Source organism: Procambarus clarkii, chromosome 37 (genome assembly GCF_040958095.1).
Source record: "Procambarus clarkii isolate CNS0578487 chromosome 37, FALCON_Pclarkii_2.0, whole genome shotgun sequence".
Taxonomy (NCBI): Eukaryota; Metazoa; Arthropoda; class Malacostraca; order Decapoda; family Cambaridae; genus Procambarus; species Procambarus clarkii.
In genome coordinates, this window is record NC_091186.1 from 12,436,630 (window position 1) to 12,453,787 (window position 17,158).

The following is a 17,158-nucleotide window of genomic DNA, read 5'->3' on the forward strand; positions in this document are numbered from 1 at the left end:
CTCTTGTAGTTTATCTTCATGTACCAATAGCACTTCCATCCCCCGAGAGCTTAAACTTTTTACCTATGCCTGGTCTCAAGAATTTTACTGCCTATCAGAAATAAATTTAAATATTTTATAAAAATATATATGCAGTATAATCAAGTCATTAATGTCAACATAAGTTTTATAAGTAGTAAACAATTATAAAATGCACAGTAAGATTACAAAAACATGATGTATCTATGAGAAAATATTGAGGCTCTTCGATGGGATCAAACCTGTGTCTCTGGACATCCCCCAGGCTTATCATGGTTCATCTGGTAATGCATGTGCCTGAGGAGTCCAGATATGTAGGTTTGATCCTATCATATGCTCTCAGTATTTCTTGAATTCCAAAATAATGCTGGTTTGTGATTGTTGTCATAAATTTTGGTATAAGAGTGAGAGCATTTCTCTCCATGAGTGGCAGCTCATGTGACCATGGAAGCTAATTTGATAGTAGAATAAACTTAAAAAAAAAATCACAGCTTGTGATACTCATCTTTTCCATAGTAGTGTAAAATTCCATTCCAGATACTTGCCTACACAAGTGTTGCGGATGAAATAGCCATGATGAGCTGCCAGGAACGGAACAAGGACAAGGAGTCTCGACCGCGTCCTGTGCTCCAGAAATCCCTTTCATTGCATGCTCTTTCGGACACCAATTTGCCAAGGCAAGAGTCTTTGCATTGTTATAAACTTTGTGTCAGAATTTCTTTGTAGATCAATGTTTTCATGTTTTTATTATTGATCGGACATATAACAATAAATTTTAACGTCTTACATTGTTAAGTTTTAGAATTTTCAAGCAGTTTCTCAATGGATCTTAAAAGTTGTTAGGGGTTCATTGAAGATAAGCTTTATCCAACTCATAGTAACCAACACAAGATCCTTTCCTGTAAATCCAAATTAATATTAGAGCTCTTCTTTGGAATCAAGCAAAACCACCATATGAGGTTTCTATACAACTATCTACTCATAAATCTAGTACCACAAGCTGGCCATATTTGCAGCACCTCATTCTTAACATACTCCCTGAGCCTGGACTGGTCGAGGGGGCGGTGCATCTACCTTTTCCCCTGATTCAGTTGTTTCTCCGGGTTTTCTCCGGGTTTTTTGAGAGCTGGTCGGCCGAGCGGACAGCACGCCGGACTTGTGATCCTGTGGTCCTGGGTTCGATCCCAGGCGCCGGCGAGAAACAATGGGCAGAGTTTCTTTCACTCTATGCCTCTGTTACCTAGCAGTAAAATAGGTACCTGGGTGGTAGTCAGCTGTCACGGGCTGCTTCCTGGGGGTGGAGGCCTGGTCGAGGACCGGGCCACGGGGACACTAAAGCCCCGAAATCATCTCAAGATAACCTCAAGAAATTGTCCATTCTGAAGTAGTATTTGGGGAGGGTTATTCTTCTGGCTCCTTGGTGACAAGCCTAGCCTTAGTTTGTCACTTCTAGCTCTGTGTTTGAACCAGCCATTTTTCCACGGCTCTGTCTCTTTCAGTAGATCGGTGCGACGCTGTACAGTATTTAACTGGTTTGACCTACTCCTCTGCTCTGCACATCAGGAGTTTTTGATGGGCATCTACTGCCATTTGTATGGTGAGTCGTTTTCTTCGGTTTTGGTTAGGGCTGTCCTGTACTTTTTGGCTTGGTTGATTCTCAATCAGCATCTCATTCCGAAAAATGTCTCCCTTTATCATTTGGCATCAACTCTTCTAGGCACCGTTCTGCATGTTGTATGTTTTCTGTGGGAAGCTCCTTCGACTTCCTGGAGCTATCCGAACTGATATGTACTATATTAGTTTGGGGGTCATAGTCACAGGAATCCTTATGCCTACCAGGGACTACGAGCCAGAATCTGGTCCCCTCAGAAAGGCACAGGGAGCAATGGCCTATGAGCACTTTACATTTAAATTGTCATAATTTGCCATTGACCGGGGAGGGCTCCCAGAAAGGTAGGTGAAACAAAACAGACAACTATCTGGTGAAAATTGCAACCTTCGTCTGAACATAGAAAAAGACCCCCCTCCCCCCCGGAAAGAAAATAAACAAGCATCACTTCATCCAACTAGCACTTTTGCTCGTTAGTGCTATCCACCCGCCTCCAGAAGGGAGGAGGGAAAAGCCGGCAGCCCACCACTCCAGTTCTTGAGCTGATGTGCTTGGGTTAACTCAGTCACCTCTGGCCTCAAGTTCCTGTTCTGGATTTGCTCTGTGCGGCTGCATCAGCCGTGTGTGTGGTGTGGTAGCCAGGTGTCTTATTGTACGTAGAGCAGCATATGCCTAGTGTGATCTTCGCCAGGTACAGTACTAGCGTAGTCCATAAGTACTACTCTTGTGTTTCAGGGTTATCTTCCCTGGGGCATTCGGGACTAACTCCCATTTGAGGACTTTGTTACTTGGCATTGTCTTTTCCTTTAGGGTACGTTGGAGGTGTTGGGCTTTTTGTCTTGTCCTGGGGAGGGGGGTGTTATTGGCTGGGCGCAGCTTGCAAACACAGCAGCAGATTATTCTCTCTACCAGTTTGTTTGCTGTGTGTCTTCTGTGGTTTTGTTTTTGTTTTGTTCTTATTTGGCAAGCGTAGGTTGTGTTGGTGGTCCTCCTCTGTTGCCCTCGAGGCTGTTACTGGTGGTCAGTTTGCCTCCTGACAGACAGCGTTCTACCGGCTTAGCTAGCCCAGTGCCTGGACTTCCCGTAGGACTTACTAACCCTACGGGCCCTGGAAAACCCGATTGGGCTCGGGGGTACCATGGATGCATCTTCCGAGTCCTCTCACCTTGTGCGAAGTTGCAGGTTGTTCGTCTCCCCTTTCTCAGGGAGACGATCTTCCGTACTGCCTCCGTCATGCTGCCTGTTGGGTCGATGACACCTTCGATCCGGAGTCTTGTGGGACTTGTTTCCCTCTTGTACTTCATATTCTCCATTTCTTGTCTGTTGATTGTGGGGATCAGGCAGTGGCTGCATTGCATACTTGATTCCTCTTCTTGCAATGGGGCTGGTTGGTTGCCTAGTTGGAGACCCCAGAGCTGGCCCGCTTGGGTTTCCCAGTCTCCTAGGGCTCCAGGGTTTCCTAGTCTCCTAGTTTCCTAGTTATGGTTTAGTCTCTTTATGGGGCTCTACCATAAAGGGACGTTTCATTATATTCAATGTTGGGTTGTATATTTTTAAAGGTATGTTCAGTAGTCACCAAAGTGTTTAAACAAGATTATACTGTATGCATATAATAGCGAATTGAATTTATGATTTTGGTTAATTGTGTAAAAAAGAAAAATCCTTATAAAATCAAATACAGTACCTCATTCCACATCCTGTTTATCAGTGTCGGCTGATTTCCGGCTATTATCTTAGAAGGTAAAGTTTGTTTTACATTTTTAATTATTAAATTGAGCACCCTATTTACAAGATTTGTAAATCCATTTATATACTGTTTGCTAGATGGATGAGGCTAGAGAAGCTGTGCCTGGCCACAGCTGACGGGTTGGCGCCGCTGCCAATGCAATTGTCGTGGGTGCGGGACGGCATCTTAGTCGTCGGAATGGATAATGAGATGCACGTTTATTCTCAGTGGCACTTGCCAGGTAAATGAATCGGTCTCTACATTTCTCCATTTTGTATATTTGAATAGTTTTCTCCATTGAAACATTCCTGAAAAGTCACTTCAAGTCCTAATAGGTTATTATAGATTAGAAAACACTTTCAAGCAGGCAAGAGGACTTTCAATAGTTTATATTTACTGATAATTATCGTAGGTAATCATTATAGTAATCATTTAGAGTGCTTACCAATCAATAACTACAGTGGAGTGAGATGTAGCGCTTTATGCCCTCTCTTACCTGTTTATACTTGACATGCTAACTCTTGGTACTACTATATTAAACATGTGCTGATATTTCATCATTTCAGAGAATCATTATAAAGATTATTGATATTGGCGTGAATATCGCTGATAACAAAATACAGGTGCAGATAATGATTTACGATATGAAATATTGAAATTGTACGATGGGATTGAACCTGCCTCCTTGGACTCCCCAAGTACATGCGCTACCAACTAAACCATGATGAGCTTAAAATATCTCAACCAGGATTACTACTTGACTTACTGGGAGTCTGGAAGGCACCATCCAGTATCACGATTCAGTTCGCTCTCCATCATACAGCCTCAGTACAGTACTTTCTCATACATATATCATGATCTTGAGATTTCATTGTGAATAATTTATAATGTTTATTTATACCTTATTAGTAGATAATCATATATGCCATGATTGGGTAAAGGATGCCACAGTGCCAACACCAGTGCCTTTGTACAGAAGTTGGCTCTGGGTTCGAGTCCTACAGCACGCTTAACCCCTGAGGCTGGATCCATAATATGATGATTTATTTATGGCAATTCGTTTTGTTTACTCATTACCAGTTGTCTGTTAGGATCTTTGTCATTCCAGTCTTCCTTTACAATCTTTCCTTTATCAAATAACTTTCATTTTGTATTTTCTTTTTCAATGTATCTTGTTTGGTATTGCACCTTATTGAGTGAACTCTTAAATATGTTGAAGGATATTTAATGTAACTTTAACATAAACTGCTCCATTTTAGAATCATGTTTATTTTAATTTATTGGTCCTATTTTTGTGATGGTGTCGAGCAGCCACAGACCAAAAGAAGTGCTCACCACATGCAAGAAAGAGCAGATAGCAGAGATGAAGGTCGTGCTCTGACTGAGGCAAATTTGAAAACGTATTTACAGGAGTCGTCGCATTATACCAAGTCTGCAACATCAATGTCCCGTGTTGCATCGTTCTCTGTCTTGTCGGCACTTGATAATAAGATGAAAAAGAGTGAGTACAATGCTAAAGATATACTTGCATATTGTATATTTTGTCATTGCTCTGCTTATAAAGTCAAAATCAGGCTCATTAGCTTTCAAGATTCAAAATTTGTTAAAACGGTCAAATTCCCTTCAATATTGAACACTGAACACTACTCAAATTTTTTTTTTAAATATGGAAAGGTAAATGAAAAATGGTGGGCATTAAAAAATATTTTAAAATATGAATTATTACATAATATGCTGTCTGCCTGTTGATAATTAAAAAGTTAAGATCCTTGTGACCTGGGTTCTGACCAGGCCTCCTGTTGCTGGTCTGACCAACTAGGCCTCCTAATTGCTGGTCTGACCAACTAGGCCTCCTAATTGCTGGTCTGACCAACTAGGCCTCCTAATTGCTGGTCTGACCAACTAGGCCTCCTAATTGCTGGTCTGACCAACTAGGCCTCCTAATTGCTGGTCTGACCAACCAGGCCTCCTAATTGCTGGTCTGACCAACCAGGCTGTTTGATGTAGCTGCTTGCAGCCTGACATATGAGTCACAGCTTGGTTGATCTGTGATGTCATTGTCTGTATGGCTAGGTACTGTATTTCATGATACGTTCATTTGTTATGGGAAGGAACTTACAGATAAAATGCAGTACACTATGAATATTTTGTCCACAAAATAAACAAATGTATTATAGGTAATAGGTATATTCATTGACCTTATATTACAGTGCTTAATTAGTTGGTACAAAATTGTATTTTATATAAAGCTACAGATATGCATAGTGTATCAGGCATTAAATATATTGTACCGTATATTTTCTATTCAAAGGATTAGAACACTTATAGCTATTCTTTTCTATCAGAGCTCAAATTTAACTTTCTTTTAGGTCTAGGAGAAGTGATGACCACTCAAGTAGAAGATATAGGTGAAGCTGCAGTCTCGGGGATATTTGAGGCAAGCCACATTGCATCTCCGGTACTGCCTCAGTATCACCCGCGTCAGCTGATGGAGCTTCTCAACTGTGGCAAGATACGTCGTGTCAAGGCAATTCTTGCCCACCTAGTCAGGTAATGTCATGAATTGCTAAGTTGGCTCAGTTACGTGTGTGCAATTGATTACTCAAATATTTTGGCCTAATTTATTATGAACTGTTTATATTTGTTATGATTGGGTAAGGATTTCTGACCTCATCGGGTAATCTTGGGGTCTGTCATAAAAGCTTATAGTACAGTGCAGACAGACAACCGTGGACATCTTCAAGAGGAAACTAGATTTATTCCTCCAAGGAGTGCCGGACCAACTGGGATGTGGTGGGTATGTGGGCCTGCGAGCCGCTCCAAGCAACAGCCTAGTAGACCAAACTCTCACAAGTCAGGTTCAGAATAGAACCAGTGAAGAGCAGAGGTGCCATAGACACAATCAGAGAACAAACTCCCGCAAACTCCCGCACCATACTGTGAGCCCTATGGAAGGACGCTCACCAGACCGCCCCTGGCCGGTCTGGTGAGCACTGGTCACAAAGCCCCAGCCGAGAGAGAGGAAACATCCGTGAATACATCGAGGCAGGCGCTCCTGAAGATGCCAAGGCACTGAACCCCAGAAAGCTCGAAGAGGAACCTGGTGAAGCAGCAGCTGGCACAAGGCCCCTGGGGGATGAACCCAGAGATTTCGAGAGCAGCGGAAGGGACAGCCCCGAAGGAACCAGAACAGACTCCGCAATCAAACCTGACCCAGCAGGTAAACAATAAGAAGCAACGCAGTGATGGTGGTGTGACGTTTGCTTGTTTCCTTGAGAGTTGGGGGAGTTCTGCCTCCCTGTTTGGCTTTTGGTTGCAATTTTCTAACCAAGTAAGGTTTGTTTAGTTATGCTTACCCAGTCGATGTCAAACAAGGAATAGTCCCAACCACAGGGGAAGTTTCCGGAGGCCATTGCTCCCATGCCTCTGAGGGGGCCAGGTTCTGGCTCGTGGTCCCTGGTAGCCTGAACTCCATTGACTAATTCCCTAGACTAATATATCGCATATCAGTCCGACAGCTCCAGACAGCCTCCGGGTCTTGCCCAGAAAATGGGGTTTCATTACATTCAATGTTGGTTTTTTGGCGGGACACGAAGCTTGTATTTATACATACTGTACGTAAAGATTGTATCAAGGTTTTCCCGTGAGCGAACTATTGACCCTCCCCAGGATGCATCCCCACAACAGTTCCCTAACTCCTGGGGTATCTTTTATTGTTATGTAAACAGAGGCATTACATGAAAGAAAACATGCTCAACCATTTCTGTCCCATCTGGGAATTGATCCCAGGATCCCTGATTGTGAGTCGAGAACGAAGCCACGTGTACTACGAGACCGTAGTGGAATGTTAACATTCCACTATCCCAGAGTGAGATTAAGCCACTAAATTTTCAATGAAAATTAGATGCACTACATGTCAGCTATGACAGCACAAATGATATGAACAGATTGCATAAATTTGCACCTCTCTCCAGCACAGCTATTCTAGAATTAGTGTAGATTCATATAACAAAAATGTGAAACCGAAGCCCATGCTTTATACATTGATGCCATTAAAAGCTAATCAACATACAGTAAATTAGTGATTAAAGATAGATTACAGTACTTAGTAGTAGTCAAGATTTTGTATTGGTATATAACCAACCTATTCTCTTGCCTAGTATGGAGTCAAACAATTTGTTAAAAATGCGTTATATTGATAAAAATTAAAGCGCTTAAATAGTGATGCTTTATAAGCATAGACCTCGATATGTTAGATGGGTTGCTTTGGTTTGTATGTTCCTGGTTAAGCAAAAAGAGTTTTATTTTTACATACTGACAAATTGTGAGAACAGGCCAAAATATAAATGTTTTCTCCCAACAGATGTCTCTCACAACTAGGCCAAAGAAACGCTGAAGGTGCTTACCGTGTGAGTCTCTCTGATGCCGATGATACCCACAACCGTAGCTGGTCACGGTCTCGCACTCTCTCGGTATCGGGCAACCAAGGAGGCTCTGTAAGTTAGGAAAGAGTTATGTTAATCTTTGACATCACCATAACCAACACCATAACCATTGCCACAACCATCATATAATTCTCCGTGGCACAGTGGTAACACACTCGCCCCACTCTTCGTGGGTGATTTAGCCTAGGTTTGTATCCTGGCTGGGGAGAATTTACTGGGTGCCAATCCTAGCTGTATGTCTCTGTTCACCCAGCAGTGAATGGGTACCTGGTTGTTAAACGATTTGAAAGGTCATATTCCTGGGAAAACTAGTGCGTAAGACTTACCATAAGGTTTATGTGAAGGGAAAGCTCTTAGCCTGCCAACTGGAGTCAGTAGTCATCTGTTCCTGTACCCACATGTGTGTAAAACTATTAGGGCAAGGCTGACCACCGTAACCATCACCATTACAATAACGATCATTAACCACTATAACCGTCATCATAACTCATCACTACAATAACCATCACCACCACCCAAGAACAAATGGAAGGAGTTCATGAAAGTTAAAGATATTAATAAATCACATAAGTTTATTTACCTTATCTCATTTTTACAAGCTGAGTGGTAGACAATCGGAATTATTTAGTAGGTGATGGATGCCAAAACCATCAGTAGTTTCAAAGTGTCATATGACAAAGATTATAAGAAAGATTGGAGACTATGAGGATAGCTCTTCCTGTAACTACCCATAGGTAATTACTGCATAGCACCACCACATTTCTGCAAATTATCTACAGGACTAAGTGAAATGTCTTTTACAGTGAAAACTCTTGCTCCCTCCTCACACACTACTGCCTCATAAACTTATTGCTCATCCTGTGTACTGTTCATAGTTAATCCTCACAACCTCACACACATTGCCTTGTCATATGTATTTGTCTCTTCTTTGGTATTCCTCTCTGCCTATTCTCAAATTTACTCCACTGCTTTCTCTTCACCATTCTCCTATCATCCATTTGTCCATAGTTGCCAAACCATGTGTCATATTGGTACATTCAGGGCAATCTTGCAGTTTATTGATTTGCAATTCTCATCTTTGCATGACATTTCCATTCCCTACTCCATCTATTCTTCTTACGACACACAAGCTCTAAAAAATTTTATTTTTGTTGCTGGCATTATAACTTGTTGACATTCACGTGAAAGCTGCCTTGCATGACTCATGATGGTTGGCACTAGCCCTCCTTCATGTAGACACCGGCTGCCTCTCGTCCTCTCGTGTTCATTCCGCCCAGGGCTTTCATTACACCACCCACTTCCATTCCCTCCCTCACTCACTTCCCAACTTTGCTGGCTGAAATTATTGATTGTAAATCGCACAACCCAAGTATTTAATTAAATTCGTCAACCTCTTTGTCATTTCAGATAAACCATTCTCTTCTTTGCTCCACCATAACCTCACTTTTATTCACATTCACCCAAGGCTTCATCAGAATACATGGGCCAATTTTGTTTTTTGTTTTTTGAGTAGTATAATTTATATTAAAAAAATAGATTTTTGAAATGATTTACGGATCAAAATATGGGCCAATTTTGTTTTTTGTTTTTGAGTAGTATAATTTATATTAAAAAATTAGATTTTTGAAATGATTTATGGATCAAAATATATACAAAGAGTTTTCTATTTTTGCTATAGTAATAAAAACAGTAATTAAGGCCCAAAAGTATTTGAGGTTGGATGCACTGAAAGAAATATTGAAATGCATCATTGTGTTTGAGTAGGTATTTGCATTCATCAACTTGAATGAGATTGGCCGCCTAAGTGCCTTCATTGTCACTTACGGTCTTATACATGATTTTCACCAGGATGATGATGTGTCTCACGTGTCTCTCTAAACTGAAATGCACATATTCAGACTGATGATAATTTTTGTTGTGAATAGATTAAAATGGGTTTGTGTATTGACAGACTAGCCGAGAGGGACGAGGCTCCGTATCCCTACTGCCTGAGGAACTGACACTTGACTACATTGAGGTGACGGCCATTCCTCCTCTTCCACTCTGGCTGCTACTGGAAGCTGACAAGGATACACAGAGCCAGCAAACAAAGACAACTGATAATAAAGAAGAGGTTAGTGAAACTGTCTTCATCTTCCATGTTTTTACTCTCTTAGTTTATTTTGCTTTCCAACAGGTTTCCATTCAGTGCCTTGAAGACAACTTATATCGACTTAAAAGTTAAGATACTTAATCTTGAGCAAGCAAAATTTGACTGGTATTGAAATTGAGCAATGTGATCCAGTAGCCCGTACCTGAATCCCTATCACTCCTCCTCCTATTCTGCCACACCCATATATACCTCCCTGATGAGCCTACTTACCTCTTGAAGATTCAGAGGATTAGTATCCCTGCAGACTGCAGGGTTGCTGGTCTGATCAACCGGGCTGTTCAATGCAGCTGCTCACAGACTGAGGGCCTGCTTGATCAGGTATCCTATGAAGGTGCTTGCCGCATTCTCTTTTGAACACCGTGAGAGGTTACCCAGTTATGCCACACGTGTGTAAGGGAAGTGTGTTGAAAAGTCTTGGGCCTTTGATATTTATCGAGGTCTCTCGGCATGCCTATTGCACCTCTGCTTTTCAATGGGGCTACTCCCCATGAACTCCGTGGAAAATGCACACTGCACACAACTTCCCCCCAGCATTTAAGTGTTGTGATGGCTGATCATTTTTAATATAGTATTTAAAGTAATTTAATCAATTTAATTCAGGCCAGGCTTCGGAACTATGGGATTCACTTCCTGAACCAATTATGTGCCTCTATAACCCATTCCACCACTGCCCTCAGGATAGGTATGGGGTGCATAATAAAGAAATGAAATGAAAAAATGGGGAGTAGAACTCCCAGAGCCCCATTAAGGCACAATAAAGGTACAATATTTTTATCAGTTAATTGATATGGTTCACATTATATTTTCCCATATTTGTTATGGGTTACTTTAAAAGGTTTCTGGCCATTATTAATATAAAGCTGCCATATACTGTATTCTTAACCATTGTGTTTCTGTGCTGATGTTTTTTGTGCTTTAAAAAGTAATTTGCATTTACTGGTACGTACTGTACATTTTAAATGTGGTGTTTGCTCATTATCTAGCTTAGCTCATTACCTACTTGTGGAGAACAAGTCATAGTAACATAGCAGAGACAGAGAAATCACATTAACGTGATATATCAGTGAGAAAATCGGTAGGAGCGGTGATGGGGATTCGATGCTCTGGGTACTCCCAAGCACCCGGAGCATAGGTTCGAATCCTCATTACGTCTCCTGATTTTCTCATGACAGACACACACACAACCCAACCCACACATATGAAATGAAAATGATGTTTTGGTCTGTCACTTTCATGACCTATTTATTAAATGTAACTGTGTTACAGACATACATGGAGTTGTTTGGGGCTCCAACATTGTCTGTTGATGAAGAAGATCTTACTCTGGATGAAGAGGATGATATGGGTAATCGCCGCAAGTCGTTGTCACATGAGGTCAAGAGCATAGCTTTCTTTGGACCGCGTCAGGTGAGTCCACATCATGCTTAGCACAAACTAACTAGTTTATTCTGTTAATATTAAACTGAGGTTTAATCTTAATATTGAGAAACAAAATTACATGTAAAGAAGTGCCAGAACATGAGCCTCAGTGGTATTACAATTCTGGTACTCATTTTGTATTTTCCAGGCGCAAATTTTAGCTGCTCTTTTGACGCACACTCACCTACCTGGGCTGTCAAGTCTTGACCAAATGCATCTTTTGGCCTTAGGTGACACTGTGGCCTCGTGCAATGTGGATTTTGCCGATCGTTTTGATATTAATAAGGCCAAGGAAGCCTTGGCAAAGGAGACCTTCTCAAGAACAAGCACAGATGAACCATCAATGGGTAGGTCCAGTGATAGATCATTTTGTCCCAGATACCACAGTGGATTTTTTATTTGCATGCTTAAATTATTTTTTTCAGTTTATTGAAAAAATTAGTTTTTAACTGTACATTTGAATAAGTCAGCCATGTGCTATCTGAACCCCTCGGGACCGAGACTGAATGGATAACATGTTGTTTTCGGATAAGTGGTTCATCATTCTGAAAAGCTAGGGGGGGGGGGGGAAATTTACAATTTTGTTGCAAAAAGTCAACAGTGTTTTGTTTGTACAGTACTCACCAATATATGTTCTGATCTGCTTGTTAACAATGCTCTAACTATAATCTTCAAGTTATTTAGATAAAAAAGGTGGTGGTGGGTAATTATAGTGTTGACTGAGGTGGAGATTAATGGTGATGAGGTATTCACAGCAGACTTCCTTTTACCATGTACTCTAATGTACCTAATGCCATGGCAGAGTTGAAAGCTTCTGAGCCCTCCATTAGTGTATGAACACTGCTGCAGTGGTGCTGTGTACAGTCACTGGGCGAAGTAGTTCCATCTTTATCGCACATTTTTATTCAGACTGCCTGTCCCACCAGTTATTTTGACTTTTTTTCCGAACAAACCCCAATCTGATAACAGGCATTTGTAAAGCACGTGACTGACTGTATTAGAAATCTAAGGTCAAGTAATTAAATCTGGTAATTCATGCAAATATTTTCAGAGACACTGGATGACTGTGGGTTACGTTTCCTGCTGGCCATTCGTCACCACACGTACCTTCTGAGATGCATACCGATTGCCCAGCGCGCAGCTCTGCAAAAAGTAGGAATTGGTAGCCATAACTTTGTATGGGCCTTCCACTCTGAGAGCCAAGAAGAGTTACTTGATTTTATCCCATCAATGAGACAAGTAAGGGCTCTTGTTTTGTATACAACATATTGATCAAGTTGTGCAACATCAGAAAATGGTACTTATTGTTATAGAGAGCGAGAGAAGCAGGAATGCAAGAGTTCTTGTGTGCACATGTCTCTGATAGTGTCTGCAGAGAAATCTAGCTCTGGAACCCTGTCTTATAACTGTTTTGTTTAATTATCTAAGTGTCATTGTAGCATGAGAACTATGCTCGTGGTGTTCTGCCCTTCATGTATTCTTTGTTGTATAAATTGGTGTAGGTTATATCATGTCATTTTGATGACATGACATAAAAGTTTAGGGCTTTTATTCTTCACAGTAGTTTAATATCAACACACATGTTCTTGTGTGTGTGTATTGCTTCTGAGCGTTGTGGGGCTCCACTATTGACAGTCCTCCAGTCTGATTCATTGCTTCTTGCTATTGCCTTAATTTTTTTCTCTCTAAGGACATTTTTCATCCATGCAAGTAATCTTCTCATCACCATTTCTGTGTGTTCTGTCTTAAGAAAACAATTTCTTAAGTGGGACTTGATCTAATGCCATTTTTAAGTCAAGATTAATACAGTCTCCACACCATCTCTTTCCCATAAAACCTCAGTGAGGCTGTTGTTATGCCTTAGTAAGTGGGGTACGCCTGAGTAATGGTTGAATAATGGGTGTGATTAAATGATTAACATAGCAACACATCAATTCACCCAAACATAGTGGAACAGGCTTCCCCAAAGGTAACCGTTTGGAGTATGAGCCCAGCTTGACAGGTGCACAGCCTGGCCCCCAGGAAAAATTCCCAGTTTTAAGCCTTAAGATATAATGGTACCTCACCAAGCCCCCATGGTTAATGGTCAATGCTTAAACAATCAACATTTATTGATAACAAACCCCACTTATAACAAAGTTCTTGCCTTTTGACAGTTACTTTACTATCCACTACTTTCTTTGGATAGGATGGTGGACTTGCATAAGAAAATAGTAACCTAGCAATAAAGCACTACTGAAACTGTTTTGGACTTGCCAGAAAACCGGTACACACACACTTACTAGATCCTCTCATAGAGCGTATTATATGAACATTGACGAGTAGCATTGTAAAATATAATAATGAAGATATATAAACATGGTGGCAACAATCTTAATGGAACAAACTTACTGACAGTTAATGAGATGGTTAAACTACATGCTTCCCCTCTGGCTGTCGTAGACCCATTGCCTCTCCCCTGCCTCCTCAGGCAGCATATTGAAAAAACTTTTCTACTGTAACCATTCCTTCCTTTAAGTTAACTTGCCAATTATTACACACAACAATTTATAATTGTTATATATATGGCAACAATTTATGTTGCCAGTTATTACACAACAATTTATAAAATTACATTTCTACTGTTCCAACACTTTACTGCACCAACATTCCAATAATTTATAATTGTTATAATTATGGCAACAATTTATGTTACCAATTATTACACACAACAGTTTTATAAATTTACATTCCTACTGGCTATTCAGTATTTAGTTAACTTCTCTAAGTGCAAGGCCATGGCCAGTAGTTCACATAATCTCAGCTAATCATGCCACCGGTGGCGCTGCCAAAACCCGGTAAGCCACAACAGTCACATAATATGTTCTTGTCTCTATAATAACCATTTTCCACATTAACCACGCTGGTCGTAACGTCTATCATAAAACGTTAATGGTTCAAAAGAATGCTTAGTTTCTTGAACCTGTCCTTTTCCCTTGTTCATGTAGCCTCATTCCAGGTAGTTTGGTTTGTTTATGTTCCTGGGAATTTTTGTATGGGGTGATGTAATTTCTTCCCTGACTTATCTCCCTTCTAGTGATGCAGGGGTCTTATTCCTGTAGTCTTTTCTCATGACTCATTCCTCTCGTCTCTGGTACAGGTCTGATTGAATGTACAGTATACTTCTTGACCTTCTCCAGCTTCATTTTCTGTTTAATGAGGTATGGACTTGATACGTATGACCATACTCCATATTTCTCTGAGAATTTTGTATGTGGAAATTATGTATGGATGTATTACTGTATATGTATAATGTATGCATGAAATATATAATGTATGGAATGTAACATAATGTACGGTATGTAATATGCATGTATGTATGTACAGTACGTATGTCTAAGTTAATATTTTAAGTATGATACCTGTACTCAGTATCACATACAGTACTATACCATAAAATGCTTCTCTAAATGATCCAGAGTGATTCTTCTGGCAAGTTAATAATATAAGGGGTAAGTATGCTCTTACACAGTTATAACCTTTCCCCTTGCTACATTACCTTTGATCAATTGCTCAATCAAACATTACCTCATGCATTGTATTATACTTCAGAGGAAAAAATATTTGTAGTAAGTATCTCAGTGTAGTTACAGGATGAGAGCTGCACTTGTGGTGTCTTGTCTTCCTCGTACTCTTTGTCGTATGACGCTTTGAAACTACTGAGGGGTTTTGGCCACAACCTTCTCACTTTACTTGTTACAAACGTATACCACTGTTTGCTAAAGTTAATTTTCTAATGCATTTTTTGGCAGATTTGTTTCCTTAGTTTCAAACTGTGACCGCTTGTTTTTGAAGTTGCAGTTTTCAAGAATTCTTCTTTGTCAAGTTTATCAATTCCTGTTACTATTTTGTAAGTGGTGATCATATCACCTCTTTTTCTTCTATCTTCTAGCTTTGGTGTATTTAACCCTTCTAGCCTGTCCTTGTTGCTCTTGTTTTCTGTGGGGAGCCCTGACGGCTCCCTGGAGCTATTGCACTAATGTGTGATATATTAGACCGGGGTATAAGTCTATGGAGTTCAGCCTACCACGGGACCACGAGCCAGAACCTAGCCCCCTCAGAGAGGTTGCAGGGAGCAATGGCCCTGCTCCTTCTGAACTTTAAGCCAGTTAAGGAACAATGTTTCTTAACTGTTTAAAAACAATACTTCTGTCTGTTATTATATCATTTCTCTTCTGGTGTTCTTCCCATTTGGTTTTAATTATTATATCTAGTGTTTTGACTAACACTCTTGTCAATAATAAAAATCTATAAGGGGGGTTTCCCTGTTACCATTTTTATAGTTTGGAACTGTTTGCCTCTTTCCATGCTAGATTATAATGCATGGCATATTTTATTCCTAAAAGGACTTGGTCACTCTTACCCTAGGGAGGAAGCTACTGAATGTCAAATATCTCTTCTTCTTTCCTGGTGAATATCAAATCTATCATTGATGGAACATCTGCCCTGATTCTCGTGGCTGCTTAGCATGTTGGATGTTTCCAGGATAAGGTTTATGTATCTGCCAGCCCAGATGTTCTCTGTTCTTGCTTCATAGTCCTCTCAGTCTATTGCTTTCAAGTTGAAGTCACCAGGTACCAAATATTGTACTTTATCTGTTCTTGCTATAATATCTCTCGAGATAATTTTGAGGCCCTCTTGTTTGTTATTCAGGTCTTCTTTTACCCATGTGTTGCTTGCTGGTGGCGTGTAGGCCTTGATAATTACCAGTTCATCATCCTGATTACAAATCTCCAATGCCGTTGTGTCAACTTGCATGTTGTCAACTATTAACTCTTACCTTCAGGAGTTCTTTCACCAGCACAGCAGGTCCTCCACCTTTTCTAATTTTTCTATCCCATATCCAAATTGAAGGTGGGGCATTTATGTAATTCTGATATATTTACAGGGTAACCCGCGCTGGTCTGAGTTACGTGAATTGGGATTCGGGTGGTGGGTCAGGAACAACACACTTCTAATCCGCTGCTTCAATAAGGTAAGTTATATCTACGATATATTAATCCTGAGTAAAATGATAGTCTCGGGCAGTATTTTACTTCTATGCCAAAAGAAACTATCCACATTTAAGAATTTCAATGTGATAATTCAAGGCTAGAAGTACTGTATACAAATAATTTGTATATCTCATATTTGCTTCAGATTGCAAAAGCTGCATTCCTTGTGAGGAATGATCCCATGGATGCAGCTATATACTACCTGGCCATGAAAAAAAAGAATCTAGTGTGGGGTCTCTTCCGCTCGGTTGACGATAAACGCATGACCGGCTTTTTTGCAAACAACTTCTCAGAGGAACGGTGGCGCAAAGCAGCATTAAAGAATGCCTTTGCCCTGTTGGGGAAGCAGCGGTTTGAACATGCTGCTGCATTCTTCCTCTTAGCAGGATCACTGAAGGATGCTCTGGAGGTAACGTATATTTTCATCACTTTTCTCTGTGCAGATATTATTGTTTCCCAGTGCTGGGGACAGGCACTTTCTCTTCTTATTGTTGACATATTGAGGTTCTCTCAATATGGGAATTCCCTCAAATTCCCTCAGTGTTGAGGATACAACCCACAACAGTTGCCTAACTCCCAGGTGCCTCCTTACTTCTAGATGAAGAAAGGTCTCAGGTGTATAGTCCCCATAGGCTAATGACCTTCCCTAGAATGTAACCCACAATAATCTGTGAACTCTTGGGTACCTATTTACTCCCAGGTGAACACTGGCACCAGGTGTAAGGTCCCCATTAGCCAATGACTAACCTTCCTCAG

The 17,158-nt window shown here is 40.6% G+C and overlaps 1 protein-coding gene across 1 annotated transcript in view; it reads left to right on the plus strand.

Moving 5' to 3' along the window:
• The window catches only part of Rbcn-3A (rabconnectin-3 alpha), a 185,250-nt gene that overhangs the window by 73,368 nt on the left and 94,724 nt on the right, over window positions 1–17,158 (plus strand). Inside the window, 12 exon segments of the mRNA XM_069336828.1 lie at window positions 556–695; window positions 3,452–3,594; window positions 4,263–4,323; window positions 4,613–4,854; window positions 5,723–5,903; window positions 7,717–7,849; window positions 9,750–9,911; window positions 11,217–11,357; window positions 11,518–11,716; window positions 12,421–12,608; window positions 16,297–16,383; window positions 16,548–16,811. Coding sequence (XP_069192929.1) covers window positions 556–695; window positions 3,452–3,594; window positions 4,263–4,323; window positions 4,613–4,854; window positions 5,723–5,903; window positions 7,717–7,849; window positions 9,750–9,911; window positions 11,217–11,357; window positions 11,518–11,716; window positions 12,421–12,608; window positions 16,297–16,383; window positions 16,548–16,811 — 1,941 coding nt within the window.